The sequence below is a fragment of the Vanacampus margaritifer genome, chromosome 17 (genome assembly GCF_051991255.1).
Source record: "Vanacampus margaritifer isolate UIUO_Vmar chromosome 17, RoL_Vmar_1.0, whole genome shotgun sequence".
NCBI classification, from domain to species: Eukaryota; Metazoa; Chordata; class Actinopteri; order Syngnathiformes; family Syngnathidae; genus Vanacampus; species Vanacampus margaritifer.
This window is the reverse complement of record NC_135448.1, coordinates 11,542,941-11,560,329: the sequence shown is the minus strand read 5'-3', so window position 1 is coordinate 11,560,329 and position 17,389 is coordinate 11,542,941. Positions and strand designations below refer to the sequence as shown.

The following is a 17,389-nucleotide window of genomic DNA, read 5'->3' as shown; positions in this document are numbered from 1 at the left end:
CGGACGGAGGTTGGCGGCGCGAGATGGAGCTGCTGCGCCACCAATTGGTGGACGTCATACGTCCTTACACAAGTAGTCCCATTACATTTCATCCATGTATAGACTGTGCCGGTGCGATTAATATTCCTTAAAGCGCACCTCATCATGTTTTATGAGCAAATGGCAGTGGGCGGCCGAGATTCCGCCGCCATGACTTTCCGAGCTGAGAGGGCCCGACGGCCCGAACGTGGTCACCTTTCCACCTTTTCGCCTCAAAGTGGCAAAGGAAGAATGTGCCCGAGGATCTCCTCCTGCTCGTCGTCTCGCGGGGGAGCGGAAAGTCTGCAATTTGCTTCATCTATTTGACTCGGGTATCCCGAGGGGAGGCAGGAAGTACATCACTGGCACAGGGAACGGCCAAGGCCTTTTAATCACTTCTGACAAGTAGACGGGCGAGGGATGCGTCGGTTGCAGGGATGGGTGGGGGGGGGGGGGGGCACCCTTCTTCTATCTTTGAAATGCTGCCATTCTCCTTTGCATTTTTTACACCCTCATACTGTTCTTGACATTCTCTCCTCTGCCCAAAGGCTAACTCCACACTGACAAGAGTTTTTTTTTTTATATTCTTCTAACCCTTCTCCTTACCTTTCACACTTTCTGGCCTGCTTGGAAATATTATGGTTAAAGCATTGAAAAAAAAGTACATATAGCTAGAAAAGGTCAATGCATTCATTTTGGCAAACCCCAGGTATGAAGCAAGTATGCCCCCTAGTGGTTGTGAGAAGCATTGGGGTGACGTCACAACTCGTCATTTGATTGGACACTGACACGAACAGGCACACCCGTGGCAAAAGTACAGTACAAACACTCAGGACTGAAAGTAGAAATGTAGATATTTGTCTTTTTTTTTTATATAAAAAAAAAAGGACAATTAAAAATAGAAGTATTGATACACTTTACTGAAGTAAAAGCAAAAAAATAAAGACTCTGATATGCACAAAAGGAAAAAGTTAGCTATCAAAACCATTTTTGTCATTGCTCACGTGTGAACTGGCAACCAAAAGCTAAATTAACTAGCGATAACAACTGTTTTGTTTTGATTTGTTTGCCAGATTGGATTGACACGTGAACGCTGCCTCTTTTCGTATTTATCAGCATTTTCATTGCCCCTTTAATGCTGACACAACATAAAACTATTCATTCTCAAGGGCTTTATGCTGTTGATAACATCACGCATTTTTGAATAATACTTTTGGTGTTTTATTAAGCCCTATGATAGCTCTCTAGCTTCTGGTAGTGTTATTTGAAAAACCAGAGGAACATCCTGACCACTCGGGAGAAGTTCAACTCCTGGTTATGCCGCCTTTAACCAGTTAATCCACTAAATATCTTTGGTATTACTGTGATCAAGAGGTATTTCCGGTAAATGGCATTTTCATTACTGTACACTATTTTCTCGACATGCTATGCTTTTGCAATTTTCATGCGCATATGTACAACGTGTTTCAAAACGATTTTAAGATTTAAACAGGGGTACATTGGTTTGCTTAGTTATGCAAAACAAAAGCCAAAAATTGGGTAGAGGAAAAGCTGTTTCATTTTTATCTCATACAAACTTAAATTCAAAATTGCCGTGACCCGGATTCGAACCGGGGTTGCTGCGGCCACAACGCAGAGTACTAACCACTATACGATCACGGCTGTTGCGCACCTCGAATAGTTGAATATCTGTAGAGTTTTGCCGCAAACGACATGGGAGGGACGTGATTTGTCGGTGGAGATGTGTACAATACTGCACCGCACGCTGGAAAAGCAGTTTAAACTAAAATAACATGTAACCTGTTGCATTGAGTACTTACTAGTATTTTAGCTAAGCTTTTTCGGGTGCACAATTACTGCAGGTTAAAGGGGCACTATTCTGACAGTAGCCTGGCTGACTTGGCTCTCTGTCTAGGATGCAACTGTATTACATTTAACCAACAGCCGTGATCGTATAGTGGTTAGTACTCTGCGTTGTGGCCGCAGCAACCCCGGTTCGAATCCGGGTCACGGCACTTTTGAACTTCATCTTTGCTCGTAACAAATAATTTGAAATACTGTACAGTATTTGAAAAAAGTTCAAATGGTGTACTTTCGAAGCACTGATTTAAACAAATGTAACGTTAAACCACACTAATTGCACATCTTTTCACCCCACAAACTGTGTAGTGTTTCAAATTGCAGTACATGTGAACACGATAGCATTTTGTGACGCCATATTGAAGTAAATTGCATAAATGAAATAATTACATTTAAAAGTACAGATTGCCTATAGCCTACCTTCCGTAGCACTTTAAATCAGCAGTGACCAGTATTAAGCATCTCAAGGCTGCTGTTCAAACACAAATTGCTAATATATATTCGTTAAAACTGCAGTTTACAATGTTATACAGCAGGTATATTGTTGATAGTGTCATTTTTTGGGGAGTTGTAATCTCGCTATTTCTCGCGTTAACCAATACGGCCAAATCACGTTTAAATCGCCGAACCAGGAAGTGGATACCGGAAGTAGTGTAAATCCACCTCACGCTACACGACAGATAATTTGAATTTAATGGTTTTTTTGCTCTCTGGATGGAGATGCGATTGGAAGGGATGACGTATGCCTGATATTTGGACCGGCAGCCAAGGCACTTGGGGCGGGTTTTTAAAAAGACGATGTCATCGCGGTGAATGAGACGGCCGGGATCCGTAAAGGGGACGAGACAAGTCGCAGGGAGGGAGCCGCCAATGTCCCGTCACTGACAGCCGGACACTATCTACACCGGTTAGTTTGAATTGTTACATTTTTTAATCAACACGTACATACGGGACCAACGAGCATATATACACAATACGCCGTTCTTAACTACGGATTTTTGTCACATAAAATTGATTTTTGCGACCACTGTATTTAACCGATTTTTGTTGCGATTGCGTAATTACTGTCCTTCTATCTCTTGCACTTTAAAAAACGTGTGTTGTATTTAATCACTCCTGACCGCACCAGGCGGTTTTCGTTCACTGGATGATTACTTTATAATTCCTAGTCGTACTGGAACGTAACGTTACTGCATTATTTTTTCAGGTATCTGTACTTCACTTATTAATTATTTAGGTAGATACCAGTGCATATTACAAGACTGACACAAAGGCACGCATAAATAGTTAGTAGGGACTTCAGCTTTTTCATTTTAACAAACAGTATTGCCAAACATCTAACAGAAAGCTTTGCAAACTCTTAATGACTAAACCAGATGAGCAGGTTCGCCAAATTTCCTTTTTGTTGTTGTAGCTGCAACTATCTGGATTGACATGGGCCAGCCCCACAGCTAGTCGAGGAGACACCAAACCACCCCCGGCACCATGTTCCTTAAGTCGTCGTTCACCACCCTGGTGATAGGTCTGTTCGTGGTGTACGTGGTGCACACCTGCTGGGTGATGTACGGCATCGTGTACACCAAACCATGCGAGCCGCCCGGCGGCACCGGCTGCATCACACCCTTCCTGGCCGGAAACCCCGAGCTCCAGGTCAGGATTGGGTTATCTTATCTGCAGTAGGGAGAATTTGGCGTGTTTTTTACGAACGCATATCATTTGTGTGCATCTTCCAGATGAGCATCTACACGGCTCTCCGGCTCAATGCTGATGGGGGACACACCCTCATCCACAAAGAGGAGAATTTTAATATCAACGAAAAGTTTGAGAGGTCCGTAGATGCTGATTGCCGCCTATTAGTTAATCGCTAACTAACCGAGAGTTTGTCTCTTCTCCAGGACTGTGAACGTCTCATTACCCAAGAAGACGCGCAACAACGGGACTTTGTATGCGCTGGTGTTTGTCCACCAGGCCGGCGTCACGCCGTGGCAGGACCCGCGGCAGGTGCACCTGGCGGCCCAGCTCACTGCCTATATGGTGCCCAAGCCCCCTGAAATCTCCCTTATATCCCGAGAGGACCAAACGCAGGTGTGACGCACTCGAGCATAGTTAATGAAGGTTACAGTTTAACAAACCAACTGGCAGGGTGTAACTTGCATGTTTGCCATCCTATCTCACAGGGTGTCGCGGAAGAGGCCCGCCAGACCAAACAACGCAAAGAAGAAGGCGTGTCAGACCAGCCCGTCTCGCACTGGCGCTCTCGCCTGACGCTGAATATTGTGGGCGACCATTTTGTGTTTGACAAGGAACACCTTCCGAGTGACGTGCGCCGCTACCTCCGAGCGTAAGAATCTGCCATCTTATATCTAGCCGACGTGTTTGTGTATATTTATATTATATATTTTAAATTATTTTTATTTTTGTTATTTTATTATTTAATTTTTTTTTGCATTTATTTATTTGTATTAAATTATGCTGATTATTGTTTTCAGGTTTCAAAATGGCAAGAAAACGGTTTACCTACCTCTGCTCTTTGTTGATGAGCTGAGCAACCGCGTCAAGGATCTCCTGGTAATGCAATTCCAAACATTTGTATTTCTATTAATTGAAAAGAAATAATAGTTGCAGAAAAAAATGACACCCGTAATAGTACCTGAAGCAGCAAATGAATGGGTATTAGATTTAGACGTTCTATGTTGTGTTATTAGGAAATAAACAACACCACCCTGGAGCTTCCTCTTACCATTTCCTATGACGCCATCTCCCTGGGAAGACTCAGGTTCTGGATCCACATGCAAGATGCCGTTTACTCCCTGCAACAGTTTGGTACGACCCTCACAAACACGCCAGTCTCGTGCCGCCATTTCACAACGCCGTTTGCCCCTCGCAGGCTTCACGGAGAAGGACGCTGACGAGATTAAAGGGATCTTCACTGACACCAATTTGTACTTTCTGGCTTTGACCTTCTTCGTGGCTGCCTTCCATGTGAGTCTTTCTCCAAAGATGCCTGTACTTGTTTTGATTAAGGTAAATCAGATTAATAGAACGGTGGAAATGTCCTCTTTTTTTGTGTTTGTATTCAGTTGCTTTTTGACTTCTTGGCCTTCAAGAATGATATCAGCTTCTGGAAAGAGAAGAAAAGCATGGTGGGGATGTCAAGCAAGGCGGGTACGACAACTTAAGATCATTAATTTCCATTTAGTTTATTTTATTTTACACAATCTGCCCTCTAAAAAAATTCTTCACCTATGCAAAAATGTATTCACAAGCTGTCATGCGCATGCCAGAGCAACAGGGGGCGCTACAACCCCTAATCATGGAAAAGGGAGCTAGTTATTTTTCTTAGGTGGAACATGGCTATTTCGATGAATTTTAATGATAAAAATAATGTTGATTCCCTGTGTTAGTGCTGTGGCGATGCTTCAGCACCATCATCATCTTCCTGTACCTGTTCGACGAGCAAACTAGCCTGCTGGTGCTCATCCCTGCCGGCATTGGCGCCATTATTGAGGTGAGAGCGCACAATTTAGAATTTCATCTCTTTTTTTTTAAGTCCTATATTTATTGGAATAAGTGATTTCACAATAGGTGAGGAAAAACTGTGCCATTATTATGTGGACAGATTGGACTAAGCGGATGTTTGTTGTAGGTGTGGAAAGTGAAGAAGGCCCTGAAGATTCAGGTGATCTGGAAAGGAGGAAAGCCGACATTCCTGGTAGGTTGATGGACACAAACAAACGGGCGGGAATGTTAATCAGAAACCACAATGAGCATAATACATGCACATGCATCAGAAAGTGTTTTTCTTTGCAGTTTGGCAAGTTAGACGAGTCGGAGAGAAGAACAGGAGAGTACGACACACAGGTAACCCCCGCAACTTTGCTTATTTTTATTTTTATTTTTTTTTTAAGTGACATGCTTAACGTGATCATTTCTCGTCTTCCCCCCTGTAAGGCCATGAAATACCTCTCGTACCTTCTCTACCCACTGTGCTTGGGGGGAGCCCTGTACGCGCTAATATTCCTGCGTTATAAAAGGTTGGGAATGGGAAGTTGTAAGTTCTCGAGTGTTCGCTCAGCATTCACTAACTAGGTGTCTTATTTGTGTCTTGTAGTTGGTACTCGTGGCTCATCAACAGTATGGTGAACGGTAGGTTTGGACCAGCACTTGTTTTTAACGCTCAACGTCACTATATCATCTTTTTTTTTTTAATATATATATTTTAGGTGTCTACGCCTTTGGCTTCCTCTTCATGCTTCCTCAACTGTTTGTCAACTATAAGGTGAGTTTATAAGTATTTAATAATCAACTGTCAGTATGTATTTAAAATGCTTTTTTTTCTTCATCATCCAACAGTTGAAGTCGGTGGCTCATCTGCCCTGGAAGGCTTTTATGTACAAGGTGAGAACACGGGGACAATTGCACAAATGTGTACTAACTCCAGTTTTTTTTTTTCCTCACAATAATTATTATTTTTATGACGTCAGGCATTCAACACCTTCATCGACGACGTGTTTGCCTTCATCATCACCATGCCGACATCCCACCGACTGGCCTGTTTCCGGGACGATGTGGTCTTTCTCGTTTACCTTTACCAGCGATGGTACGCTCACATTAACTCGCAAGCGCAAACATAAATAAAATCACAGCTAAACCTCTTGCTCCTCCTCAGGCTCTACCCAGTGGACAAGACGAGGGTCAACGAATATGGAATTTCGTATGATGACAAACCCAAAAGGAAATCTCACAAGGACTAAGAAGGACAAGTGAAGGAAAATAAAGATCCGTACATATTTGTAAAGGTTTTAACTGGATTTTTTCCCCCCACACAAATATTGAGGAACATTTTTGTGAGGATTTTAGATGACACCAATTTGTTTTGTTTTTTATGTCAACTCTGTTGCGTCCAATTAAAATGTTCCTTTTTTTGTCTTCATATCAGGATGCCGTTTCCTTTTAATTCCATTTTGCACAAGAATTTGTTTAACATACATCATGATCAGTGCCAAATGTGAAAGGATTTTTCTTTTTCAGTTTACATTTAGCAGAGTCGCTCTGTTGGATTTTTTCAAATAGGCACAGAAATGGACAGAGAAAGTATTGCTACAGATTTATCACATTTAGGCTCCATTCCATTGTTCTAATGTGACTTTTTAGGTACATTCTCTCAAAGTTCAGGGTTTTCCTCTCGGTGTAGTTACAGACATTTTTTTTTTAAATGGTTTTAATTGATGTGATTATTTGAGATGTAATAAACTGACTGAATATGCAAACTGGTTTTGATGTTTTGATTAGCAACAAATCAGTGTGATTATTTATGTAAACTATTAGTCAAATATAATCAAACGCATGTCCATTTAAAAGATTGACTTAAGAGTCACATATGTAATGTGTTAAAATCGTTATTAGCCTGAAACTGTCTTTATTAAATATGCATACTTAAATATACATTATATACATAATCAGTCAAATTAAGTCACATTTTAGGATAAACGTGGTCAAATATGTACATTCCATCAAAAAAAGATTGACTTAGAAATCTGAAAAGTAAACCGGATGTTTAGCAAACAGATCAGCTAGCTCTATTATGACCGTAAATAAATATTAAAATATATATAACAAGGATAGAGTCTAATTATCATATAATCAAAACCATGTACATATCATCCAAGGAAATACATTTTTTAGAATCAAAAATGGACCCAAAAAAGTGCAAAACTTGGCAAAAGTAAAGTAGTTTGATCTCTTTACTTTTATCATTGAAATACAATCATTAGCACAATAGAAACGTTTACACATTAAATTAACATTAAAAAAGTGACATATATTTATAAAATGTATTTTTACAGTCTCATTTCAAATCTAAACTGATATAGTTGTACTAAAATATTTTGCTACAGTGTATTGTCTGGATTTATTTAAATAAAGATCATGGAGAGAAAAAACAAAACACGTCCAGCTTCTCCGCGCGGGCTACGTCAATCTTTACTGGCTATGCGTCATGACGTCAGTCCCCGCCGGAACAAACTATAAAAATCAAACTCCCGCCCACTTCGGTCCCTTTCCAGTATCAGGAAGTCAACTTGCCTAAGGTGCTCGGTTCTTCACCCGAAGCTAAGGCCCATAATCCGGCGACTAGCACCGTCAATTTTAGGCATCCGACTCTTTAAACATAAAAACAAACATAAACGATGGCATCCGTGTCCGAGCTCGCCTGTATTTACTCGGCTCTCATCCTCCACGACGATGAAGTCACTGTCACCGTAAGTGTCCCGCTCGCCCCGTTAGCTTAGCCACACATAGGATTCATTTTTGAGGCTTATAATGGCCACAGAACGAGCAGCGATAGAAATGGCTGCGTTGTTATTAAAGTTTAATTTTGTCTGGAAAGCGGGATAACGATATTGATATAATAAGCCAGTGGGTTTAAAACGAGCTGCTGCTAATGCTAGGCTAACTCCTGGCAGGACACGAGTGACGACTGAAAACGGTATGCTATTATGTCGCTTATAATGTCACACTGCTTGTTTACAAAAAAATACATATTTAGCATCTTTATAAGAAGAACCCATAATTGTTTAAACGTGATGCGCCATACATGAAGTTGGCACGTGAAGCCCCGTTTTGGAACCTTAAACTAGTGATGGGAAAATGTAGCCTCATGAAGCACTTGTGATATTATTTGACTCCTCTAGATGGCACTATTAGTTTAAAAAGGCAGTGGAAATGTAATACATTTTCATTGCACTAGCCTTTATATTTGAACCAAGAGCACCATCTAGAGGAGTAAAAAAATAGTAAAAGTGCTTCATGAGGCTTCATTTTCCCATCTCTACCTTAAACTTGAAATTTAGCCCTGCTCAAAACCTTAATATCACATTTGAAACCATATTTAATAGTTTTTCTTTGACACTTTTATTTGAATTTATCCACCAGGGCGTTTGTGTGAATGCAACGTTGAAGGAAGTTTAGTAAAAGTTTCTGAAAAATTAAAGTGTATATAAAGTCAATATGAATGTATTACTATTGCTCAATTCATGTTCTTGACCATGTTCTTGTATCTAGGAGGACAAGCTGAACGCCCTGATCAAGGCCGCCGGCGTGACCGTGGAGCCTTTCTGGCCCAGTCTCTTCGCCAAGGTAATGCAAAACTGCCATTTTCAGGCTTAAATGAAGCACACGTGACAACGTTTAAAATATGCTTACCTGTTTTTACGTCCCATAGGCTCTGTCCAACATTGACATCGGCAGCCTGATCTGCAACGTCGGCGCCGGAGGCGGCGCACCAGCCGGAGCCCCCGCTGCTGGAGCAGCCGCTGCCTCTGCTGGAGATGCCCCAGGTAAAAGAAAAAAAACATTAAAAAAAAATGTTTTTTTTTTTTTTAACCACTGTTATTAACCACCTTTTAACACCACAGCCAAGGCAGAGGAGAAGAAAGAAGAGAAGAAGGAGGAGTCCGAGGAGTCTGATGACGACATGGGCTTCGGCCTCTTTGATTAAACTGGCTGTTTTTCTAAAAACGCAATAAAATGACCAAAAAAAAATATCTTGCTTGTGTGACCTTTCATACATAACGATAGTCACGGCTGTCACAGCTCACCTGTTTTCTGGGGTTTGGTCATGTGATGCGAGCAAGCTGAGGCCTTAGGAACTGTGATGTCATTTTCAGTCAACAGCAAGTGACAAAATGGCCGCCCCATAAGATGGATACAAAATAAAATGGTGTTTAGACTAGTATAACGTAAAGCGAAAAGTTAACTTTGCTTACCTTTTAATGCAAGGTTGGGCAAAGTATGGCTTGCTTCATTCTGTAATGCAACCCACTGACATAAGAGACCTGTAACGTTTGTTGCATTCAATTATTTCCCCAAAATATTTTATAATAGGTAAAATGACATTTACTGGTAACTAGTTTAGTTAGACACAAAAAAAGGTCATATATATATATATATATATATGTTTAATTAGAAAACTGGAAAATATGACATGGCTAATGTTTAATAGTTACTGAGTTATACAGTAAATCTTAAATTTGTTTTACATACACATTAACGTTGATATATGATATTGAATTGGCTGCTTCATTTGTCAATCGTGTGATCTGGCATTTTGTTTCACACTGATGTTCTGCAGTTATTTACTTACTTTGTCAATACACATTATTCAATGCATTTAAATTAATCGTCCGGATGTGGTCTAAAGAGTTGAAATTGGAACTTGATTTAGACATCTAAATCAAGTCTAATTACGAAATACACTGTACATTGAACAATGACTATTTAAAACGTAGTAACCCAACATTTTGCCATCATGTATATAACCTACAGTTATTTATTTAATATTTACTTAATTGTCTAGATTCGGGCTAAAAAAATAGACCAATTATAGACGGACTAATTTTGGTCTAAACTTAGACGAGACGTCTATGGCTCTGTGGGCTGTATTGCTATCATACACAGTTGGCCAATCACAACACGACAGCATTCAAAAATGATCTCCAATCGCTTGTTTAATAAACTAAATAAATAAAAAAGAGAGAGACTGATTTATTGATTAAAATACTGTTGTAGTATGACAGCCAGTTTCTTTCACAACAAGCCCCCGACCGTTACCAGACAGACTTTAAATTAGCAAAAGCAACCAGTCTTTTGAAAGCTGGAAGTGAAACAAGCCACACACGTGCTGCTTCCATATAGTTTACTAAAGGTGTGCATGAGGCAAAAAGTAGTAATCTACAGGCTTACCTGGTGACCCCGCATGGCTTGCTTAGGAGAAAGGGGGCGAAGTTTGTCACTTAGACATTCCACGAGTTTTTCGAGATAATAAATATGTAAACAGACCGGGTTTGTGTCCAAATTCAAAAGGCTGTGTCCTCCGAAGACCGAATTTGTGGTCTGCATGACTTGACTCCCGACGCGACAGCACGCACGGACTTACATATGAATGGATTGTCAATACTGCTCGTTAGCATCACATTGACCGACAATCCACTTATGTGTAAATCAGTCATAAATCCGTGCGCGCTGTCGAGTCGCGCCGGGAGTGACGCGATGTAGCCGACAAATTCGGACGCCGGCCAGGTGAGTGAAGACAGCTGTCTTCTGTCTGTGACGTCATCAGACTCGCGTACGCAGGTGTCGGCGTAATTATTAAATTAGGCCAAGCACCCCCTCTGCTGCTGAAGTGGGTTTGAATGTCGGGACAATGACAAGAAAATTGAGGGAGTTGCTTGACGTGACATTTAGGAGAAAGGTAGCAAGCTAGTTATATTGTGCCCAGGAGAGCAGGTGAAAATTAGAAAGCGTAGTTAAATTAAGGACGTCCTACGTCTTGTAGGTGAGAAGAAGAGGAGAGGCTGGACAGGAGTAGCTTCCAGAAACTGGACCGACCTCAGGAAAAAAAAACGTACATTTTGCATGTTTGTCATTCATCATCCTTTTATTGGTCCAATATTTATATCACAGGGTCAAATAAGTGCAAACAACAACATTGTGATAAATGTAACCCGTAACACTGACCTGAATATATGACTGGATAGCCGATAACCCATACACGCCCGTGCAAGCCGTTGAAGTCACAGGGCGGCCATCTTACTCCTCCCACTTCGCGAGCAGACTACTGTATAAACTATATGGCATACGTACACATGAGACATATACAGCTCGTAGGCAGCTAGTATCAGGTCGGGGTGTGTATCGCTCAGTTCATTAGAACCCAATATTAGATTTGGCAGATAAATCTTTTGTTGAATAAGTTATAATTCTTTAACAAAAAAAATAATAATACAAGTTTCCTCCTGTATACATCATTAAGCATATAATTTATACAGGTATTTAAGGCAAGTTGTAAAATGTTTGAAGTCCTCTTGTTTATGTTTAACAAATTTAAAACACTATAAATCATGCTGTTTCTACGAAGTGCTGTCTCAAATATTCTCCAATTCCGATACTGTAAATGTATAGGATCGTATGCAGAGAAACGTTTCTTGGGAGGAGCAATATGGCAGCCTCGCAACTTCAAAAGTTTTGGCAGTTCAGATCGGCTGCGTGATACCAAGAAAGAAGAAATCCTTCTTACCGTGTGACTGACAATTTCATACAAATCAAACGGATAAAAAATTCAAGACAGAAAAAGAAAGCAACTTGATAAACTCAAATAAATCTTCAATACACCAAAAGCATGTAAAAACCATTGAGTGTCTAAACAGGAACTTCAGAATTGAAAAATTCTCTCTGTTTTCAAATCCAAGCACTTGGATGGAGACGTCTCTGTCGTGTCCCGACACCTGCACGAAGACGAGCACAGCAAATGGTGGACATGAATCCAGAGTCCAAGAACACGTGGAGTCCGTGTCAGCTCACTCACCGTGTGACGTCACGAGGAACTGGTCCCGGAATGGGCCTCAGGAACTGACTCGGAATCAGGTTCGGCATCAGGCTCGGACTTTGAGGCCGGCTCGGGATCGGGCTCGGAAGCGTCAGCAGCTGCGGGACGCAAAGATAGCGAGAGATGTGGAGCGTTTTTTCGCAAAGGTGGACATCGGACCTGGACAGGACTGCGAAGATGTTTGACTTACAAGCTGGAGCGTAGTTGGCTGCAAGGAAGAAAAGAGGAAGAAAGTTGCGACTTGTGAACCCGAATGTTGCCGGCAGGCAGGCCAACATTTGCGTCCCTCACCTGGTGGGCTTTTGTGACGCTTGACGAGGAGCACGAGCAGCGGCGCCAGCAGAGCGAGGAGCGCCAAGGGGACAACAACGGCCAGCGTCACCTTAGTGGCGTCTTCCTCTTGACCAGACGTGAGAAGGAAGACGTGTGAATGACACGCAAGGATCACGTGCGCGTGCGTGCGTGCGTGCGTGCGTGCGTGCGTGCGTGCGTCACCATGGTTAGTCAGGATGCTTCTTCTGTCCAGCTTGGTGACCATGTCGTCCTCGACGCCGGCCAGCTGGAAGACGCATTCGTAGCGGCCCTCCGTGTCGGCCGGCAGCTCCGCTTTCAGGTGGGCCGTCGTCTGGAAGGTTCCGTCGTGGTTGGGGAGGAGCTCTCCCATCTCCACGTCCTCGTGGAGCTCCTCGCCGTCCTTCCTCCAAAACAGGACGGAGTCCGCCGGGTAGAAACCGCTGGCGTGGCACGTGATCGGCGACGAAGGCGTCTTCTGCAGCAGCGACACCACCGGCAGCTCTGCCGGGCAAGGGATGGAGAAAATGTGTGAGAGGAACAAAGAAGGAAGGGTGGGGAGAAAGTGGCAGATGGAGTGGATGTGTGAGAGGAGAAAAGATGTATAAGAATAACAGATGGAGAACATTTGTGGGAGAATGATAGACAGAGAGACTGTGTGAGAGGAGAAAAATACAGAGGATGTGTGGAGAACAAGCATGAGAGGATGACAGTTAAAGTGAATGTATGAGAGGACCAAAGAAGGAAAGAGCAAAAGATGAAGAGAAGAGAGAAAGTGAAAGAATGATAGAAAGAACCTGGGAGAGGAGAAACTTGGAGAGTCGTGTGAGAGGAACGTAGAGGAAAGAGACAGAAGATGGGAAGAAAGTGAGTGGATGACAGATGGAAAACAAGTTGAAGAGGATAAACCATGGAGAGCAAGTGTGAACTCAGAAAGATGACAGGGATTATGTGAAAGGAAGAAATATAGCCACAATGTGTGAGAGGACAAAAGATAGAGTAAATGTGTGAGAGGGGGAAATCATTGAAAGTAGAAAGGATGAATAGAATGTGCAAAAATATTAAGTACATAGAGATTTGTGTGAGAGGAATGAAGATAATGTGAAACAAGGAACATTTTAGAGAGCATGAGGTGCAGAAAGATGGAGGGATGACAAAAGACAAAGATGGAGAGAAAGTGAGAGGATAATGAATGAAGAGAATGTGTGTGAAGACCAAAGATGGAGAGCATGAGTGAGAGAGAGATGGATAGAAACTGTGAGAGCAGAAAAAAATGGCCAGAATGTGTGAAAGGACAAAATATGGATTTAAAGCGTAAGAGAAAGATGGAGAGAATGTGTGAAAATAAGGAAAGTTGGAGTGCAAGATGATGAAATTAGTAAGAGGAAAAACAGAACATGCGAGGTGAGGAAAATGGAGAATGTGTGAGAGGGGCAAGGCGAGAGTGCATGTTGCCATGTCAGCCATGCTCCTCCAGGGGGCGTGCTGGTACCTGTTCTCATCAGGAAGTCCCTCCCATAGCTCACATACTTCTTCAAGTAAGAAGGACAAATCTCAGTGTAATAATGCTTCTGGTGTTGTTGATAGCCGTCGTCTTGGTCCCACTTGTGTTTGGTGACGACAGCTTGCGGCTTAACTGCGATCCATCTCAGTGTCGACAAGTCAAACGAGATGAAGTCTTCGCCGTCGTAACTGTCGTGTCGCCAACCGTCAACCTTGTCAGTCTCGTCGTCCCATTCGCAGCCAGACATCCTCTGGATCATGTGAACACCTGACACACACACACAAACACACAAAGCAACCTTACTTCTGCACATCCGACTTGAGAATGTGTGAGTGTGAATAGTTAAAGCAAAAAGTATTCACACATGAAATGTTTTTGTTGTTAGAAAGTTGAATGTAAACAAACCTCCAGTTTGGTTGAAGCGCTCTTTAGCAGTTTCAATGTCGACTTTGTCGACCTGCTCATTATTAATACCGATCTGTGTTTCTCTCTCCCAGTAGTGCGGATCCTCGTCGGTGATTTTGTTCATCCAGTCCTGTTTGGCTTTTGCTTTCCTGCTCTTGCTGTCGTAACGAGAGATCTCAACGCCGTCAACATAACCAACATAAAAGTACGATGGCAAGTTTGGAATGTGAGAGGACGCAGTTTGGAAATATTTGAGCGTGTGAACCACTGAAAGAGAAAACAAAAACATTTTGTTTGTTTGACGTCCAAACGATTGACATCTTTTTGAGGAAATAATTGTTTTTATTGTTGTTAAAACACATATTTGTCTTTTGCATTCATTTCAATACATTGATTGATTTCAGCTCATTCTTACACACAAACCAAACAAACACTTCCTTAATAAGTTTGCTTATTAATCCTTTATTACACAAACATTGCTATTTTGTATGTACAGTGTTCCCTCGTTTCTCGCCCGTGTTACTTTCCCGTTTATTTTATTTTCTGTTAATTATGTAGATTTTCTTGTTTATTTATATATGTTTTTGGGTTTTGGTATGATTGTTAGTTTATGAATGCTTTTTCATTCATCATATATGTTCTTTTTTCATTTACAGTCATTTTTCCATGAAAAGTATTTTTTTAATTTGCTTATACAACACAGTATATATTTTTTGTTCATTCTAAATGTTTTTTCGTTCATACTATATTTTTGTCAATTATTATAGAGTATTTAAGTTAAGTATTTTTAAGAGGAGATTAATTCTGTTGATGAAATATTCCAATACAACCATTACAAGTTTGGAATGTGAGCGAGTGAATCGGTCAAAGCGAAAACAAAAACATTTTGTTTGTTTGCTGTCCACAAATCTTGGACTGTTCATATTTGAAATTATATATATATATATATTAAAGTTAATTCATGATGAAATTCATGAATTATGACTTCTATTTTGCCTGTCAACATGCTACAATTTGAATACACTTGTCGAACACGTTTGCTATTTATCTCCTTTACAGTTTACTTCATCACTGGATGACATCTTTTGCATATTTCAGTTTGCAGTTCAAGTGTTGCTTCTTTCAACTAAGACGTGAAAACTTGGGAGAGTCAACTTGTGCACTTACCAGGCGTCACGCTGTGGATTTGCACAACCACCACAAACAATCCCAACAAGTTCATCTTCCACATCTTTTGCTCCTTTCGGTCCCGCGTCAAAGCAAACCAGAAGACGCCGCTCAAATACGGTGAAGGCAACAAGGAAGCGGCTAGATTTTGATTTCGGGGAAATCACGTGACCACAGACCGGGTGACGTCAGGCCAAGAAACACACAAAATACTGGACATAATCATTTCACTTTGGACAGGAATAATAAAATGATTTCATTTTGTCAAGCTGAAATTTGAATAATAAACTGTTTATCGCAGTGGTCCCAAACCTTTTCTGTACCACGGACCGGTTTAATGTCTGACAATATTTTCACGGCCCAATCTAAAGGTTTAGCTGATAAAGACAAAATAAAATGACAAGAAAAAAACTGGTATTTTCTCTATAATAATAATGAACGTAAATCTACTGTGTAATCATGTGCAACTTTATTAACGGTGTCCGTAACGTCGCACCAACAACAGTGTTGTCAAATGAGACGGTGTAACAGACAGAATCCGGCCACTTTTCAAAATAAAACATAATTTTCGAAAAAAATAATGCAATTTTTTTTCTTTCGTTACCAAATGACCCACGGCCCGGTACCGGGCCGCGGCCTGGTGGTTGGGGACCACTGGTTTATCGGACGCGTCAGGACGCGTTGGAACGCTTGAAAGCGAAAGTGGTCAAGATCAAGTTTCCTGGCGTGACACAAAATTCCTTGACGCCACGCCAGCAAGAACAACAGCTCGGATTCGCATTCAAGGTGTGCAAATGCTGACTTTCAGCAAATACATCACTTTTATTTGATTTTAACTTTAGGTTGTATTCTTTTGAGTTTGAATTTTTTTACTTTTATTTTTGATTTTTTTGATTTTGTTTTATTTTACTTTTTTTCTGAATCTTTTGATTGACAATTTGTTCAATTAAATTTTTATTTATTTTATTTTGGGGGGGGAATTAGTCTTTTATTTAACTCTATTTTTATTTCTGATTCGTATGATTTTGAATTCATTTTGCTTTTAAAGCTTTTCATTGTATTTTATTTTATTTCTGAACCTCACAAATTAAGTACTATATTGTCATTTATCCAACTCACTCGTTTGATGATCTGTACTATCATTAAAATTGGAATAAACGTTTGAAAATTCGAACCAATTTTGGTATTATTTTGCCGCTAAAGGCATAGGTTCTTTTAATTAATTGTGCTGTTTATAGTTAGAGGGATGACTATAAACAGTAGCGATTAGAGATTTTATCTAGAGTTAGGATTACCCAGATTAAAGTATTTCGACCCATTTATACAGGAACCTAGCGCTTGAATTAAGAATCACTTGCGCAATTTAATATCTTTCTGAGTGTCAGTTGGAGTTTATTTGGTTTTGATAAATATCACTCCATATCCTCTGAGTTTGAATAACAAGCCCGAGCGGGTTTAATAAAACCAGCTAAATTTATTTAGGTCTTAACAAGCGCAACCGATCCTTAGAGGAGCCGCTGTAAAAAGAGCGCGTTTAGATTTGATCCTTATTTCGAATTGGTTACTCAATAAGGGTTTATCTGAAGCAAGACCGGGCTGACGCTCTAAAACCGGGACGGTGAGAACCGTAAATTTGGTTCAACTTGTTTGTGAGATTTTGCTATGGGAAAATCCTTCAACTATATAACACATTCTGTCTCAAAAACATCCACCTGACCTTGTTTACGCCATCTGCTCACGGAAAAGTACCAGAGAGTATG

General features: G+C 40.9%; 3 protein-coding genes and 2 non-coding genes across 6 annotated transcripts; 3 read left to right on the top strand and 2 right to left on the bottom strand.

The window, feature by feature from the left end:
- Nucleotides 1-1,608: 1,608 nt before the first annotated feature.
- Nucleotides 1,609-1,680, bottom strand: trnah-gug (transfer RNA histidin (anticodon GUG)). The gene has a single exon. It is a non-coding gene; the product is annotated as a tRNA-His (tRNA).
- Nucleotides 1,681-1,961: 281 nt separating this feature from the next.
- Nucleotides 1,962-2,033, top strand: trnah-gug (transfer RNA histidin (anticodon GUG)). Its single transcript has one exon. It is a non-coding gene; the product is annotated as a tRNA-His (tRNA).
- Nucleotides 2,034-2,515: 482 nt separating this feature from the next.
- On the top strand, nt 2,516-7,148 carry clptm1l (CLPTM1 like). Its single transcript, XM_077549563.1, has 18 exons — nt 2,516-2,785; nt 3,293-3,528; nt 3,612-3,706; nt 3,774-3,963; nt 4,056-4,219; nt 4,368-4,446; nt 4,584-4,701; nt 4,766-4,860; nt 4,959-5,043; nt 5,283-5,386; nt 5,525-5,590; nt 5,689-5,739; nt 5,830-5,912; nt 5,990-6,024; nt 6,102-6,157; nt 6,232-6,276; nt 6,363-6,478; nt 6,548-7,148. The coding sequence occupies exons 2-18, from the start codon at nt 3,364-3,366 to the stop codon at nt 6,630-6,632; spliced, it is 1,632 nt and encodes a 543-aa protein (XP_077405689.1). The 5' UTR covers nt 2,516-2,785; nt 3,293-3,363; the 3' UTR covers nt 6,633-7,148.
- A 773-nt stretch (nt 7,149-7,921) lies between these two features.
- Nucleotides 7,922-9,422, top strand: rplp1 (ribosomal protein lateral stalk subunit P1). The gene is made up of 4 exons (XM_077547978.1): nt 7,922-8,138; nt 8,941-9,015; nt 9,101-9,215; nt 9,294-9,422. Exons 1-4 carry the CDS (start codon nt 8,067-8,069, stop codon nt 9,374-9,376), a joined length of 345 nt encoding a protein of 114 aa, XP_077404104.1. The 5' UTR covers nt 7,922-8,066; the 3' UTR covers nt 9,377-9,422.
- A 1,864-nt stretch (nt 9,423-11,286) lies between these two features.
- LOC144036951 (major histocompatibility complex class I-related protein 1-like) lies at nt 11,287-15,797 on the bottom strand. 2 transcript variants are annotated; one of them, XM_077547977.1, is made up of 8 exons: nt 15,630-15,790; nt 14,463-14,729; nt 14,046-14,324; nt 12,758-13,057; nt 12,554-12,661; nt 12,453-12,470; nt 12,242-12,360; nt 11,287-12,161 (listed from the first exon to the last, which is right to left on the bottom strand). In XM_077547977.1, the coding sequence occupies exons 1-7, from the start codon at nt 15,691-15,693 to the stop codon at nt 12,251-12,253; spliced, it is 1,146 nt and encodes a 381-aa protein (XP_077404103.1). In that variant the 5' UTR covers nt 15,694-15,790; the 3' UTR covers nt 11,287-12,161; nt 12,242-12,250. The 2 variants fall into 2 exon arrangements, with proteins under 2 accessions (XP_077404103.1, XP_077404102.1); XM_077547976.1 differs by having other exon boundaries at nt 12,242-12,470; nt 15,630-15,797.
- Nucleotides 15,798-17,389: the final 1,592 nt, after the last annotated feature.

Excerpts from the sequence above, each read along its gene's own strand:
- clptm1l (XM_077549563.1), top strand. The coding sequence starts at position 3,364 with ATGTTCCTTAAGTCGTCGTTCACCACCCTGGTGATAGGTCTGTTCGTG. Across the intron at positions 3,529-3,611 it reads CCGGAAACCCCGAGCTCCAG|ATGAGCATCTACACGGCTCT; the intron begins GTCAGGATTGGG and ends TGCATCTTCCAG. Across the intron at positions 4,702-4,765 it reads TTACTCCCTGCAACAGTTTG|GCTTCACGGAGAAGGACGCT; the intron begins GTACGACCCTCA and ends TGCCCCTCGCAG.
- LOC144036951 (XM_077547976.1), bottom strand. The coding sequence starts at position 15,693 with ATGTGGAAGATGAACTTGTTGGGATTGTTTGTGGTGGTTGTGCAAATC. Across the intron at positions 14,730-15,629 it reads AATCCACAGCGTGACGCCTG|TGGTTCACACGCTCAAATAT; the intron begins GTAAGTGCACAA and ends TTTCTCTTTCAG. Across the intron at positions 14,325-14,462 it reads GCGCTTCAACCAAACTGGAG|GTGTTCACATGATCCAGAGG; the intron begins GTTTGTTTACAT and ends TGTGTGTGTCAG.
- rplp1 (XM_077547978.1), top strand. The coding sequence starts at position 8,067 with ATGGCATCCGTGTCCGAGCTCGCCTGTATTTACTCGGCTCTCATCCTC. Across the intron at positions 9,016-9,100 it reads GGCCCAGTCTCTTCGCCAAG|GCTCTGTCCAACATTGACAT; the intron begins GTAATGCAAAAC and ends TACGTCCCATAG. Across the intron at positions 9,216-9,293 it reads CTCTGCTGGAGATGCCCCAG|CCAAGGCAGAGGAGAAGAAA; the intron begins GTAAAAGAAAAA and ends TTAACACCACAG.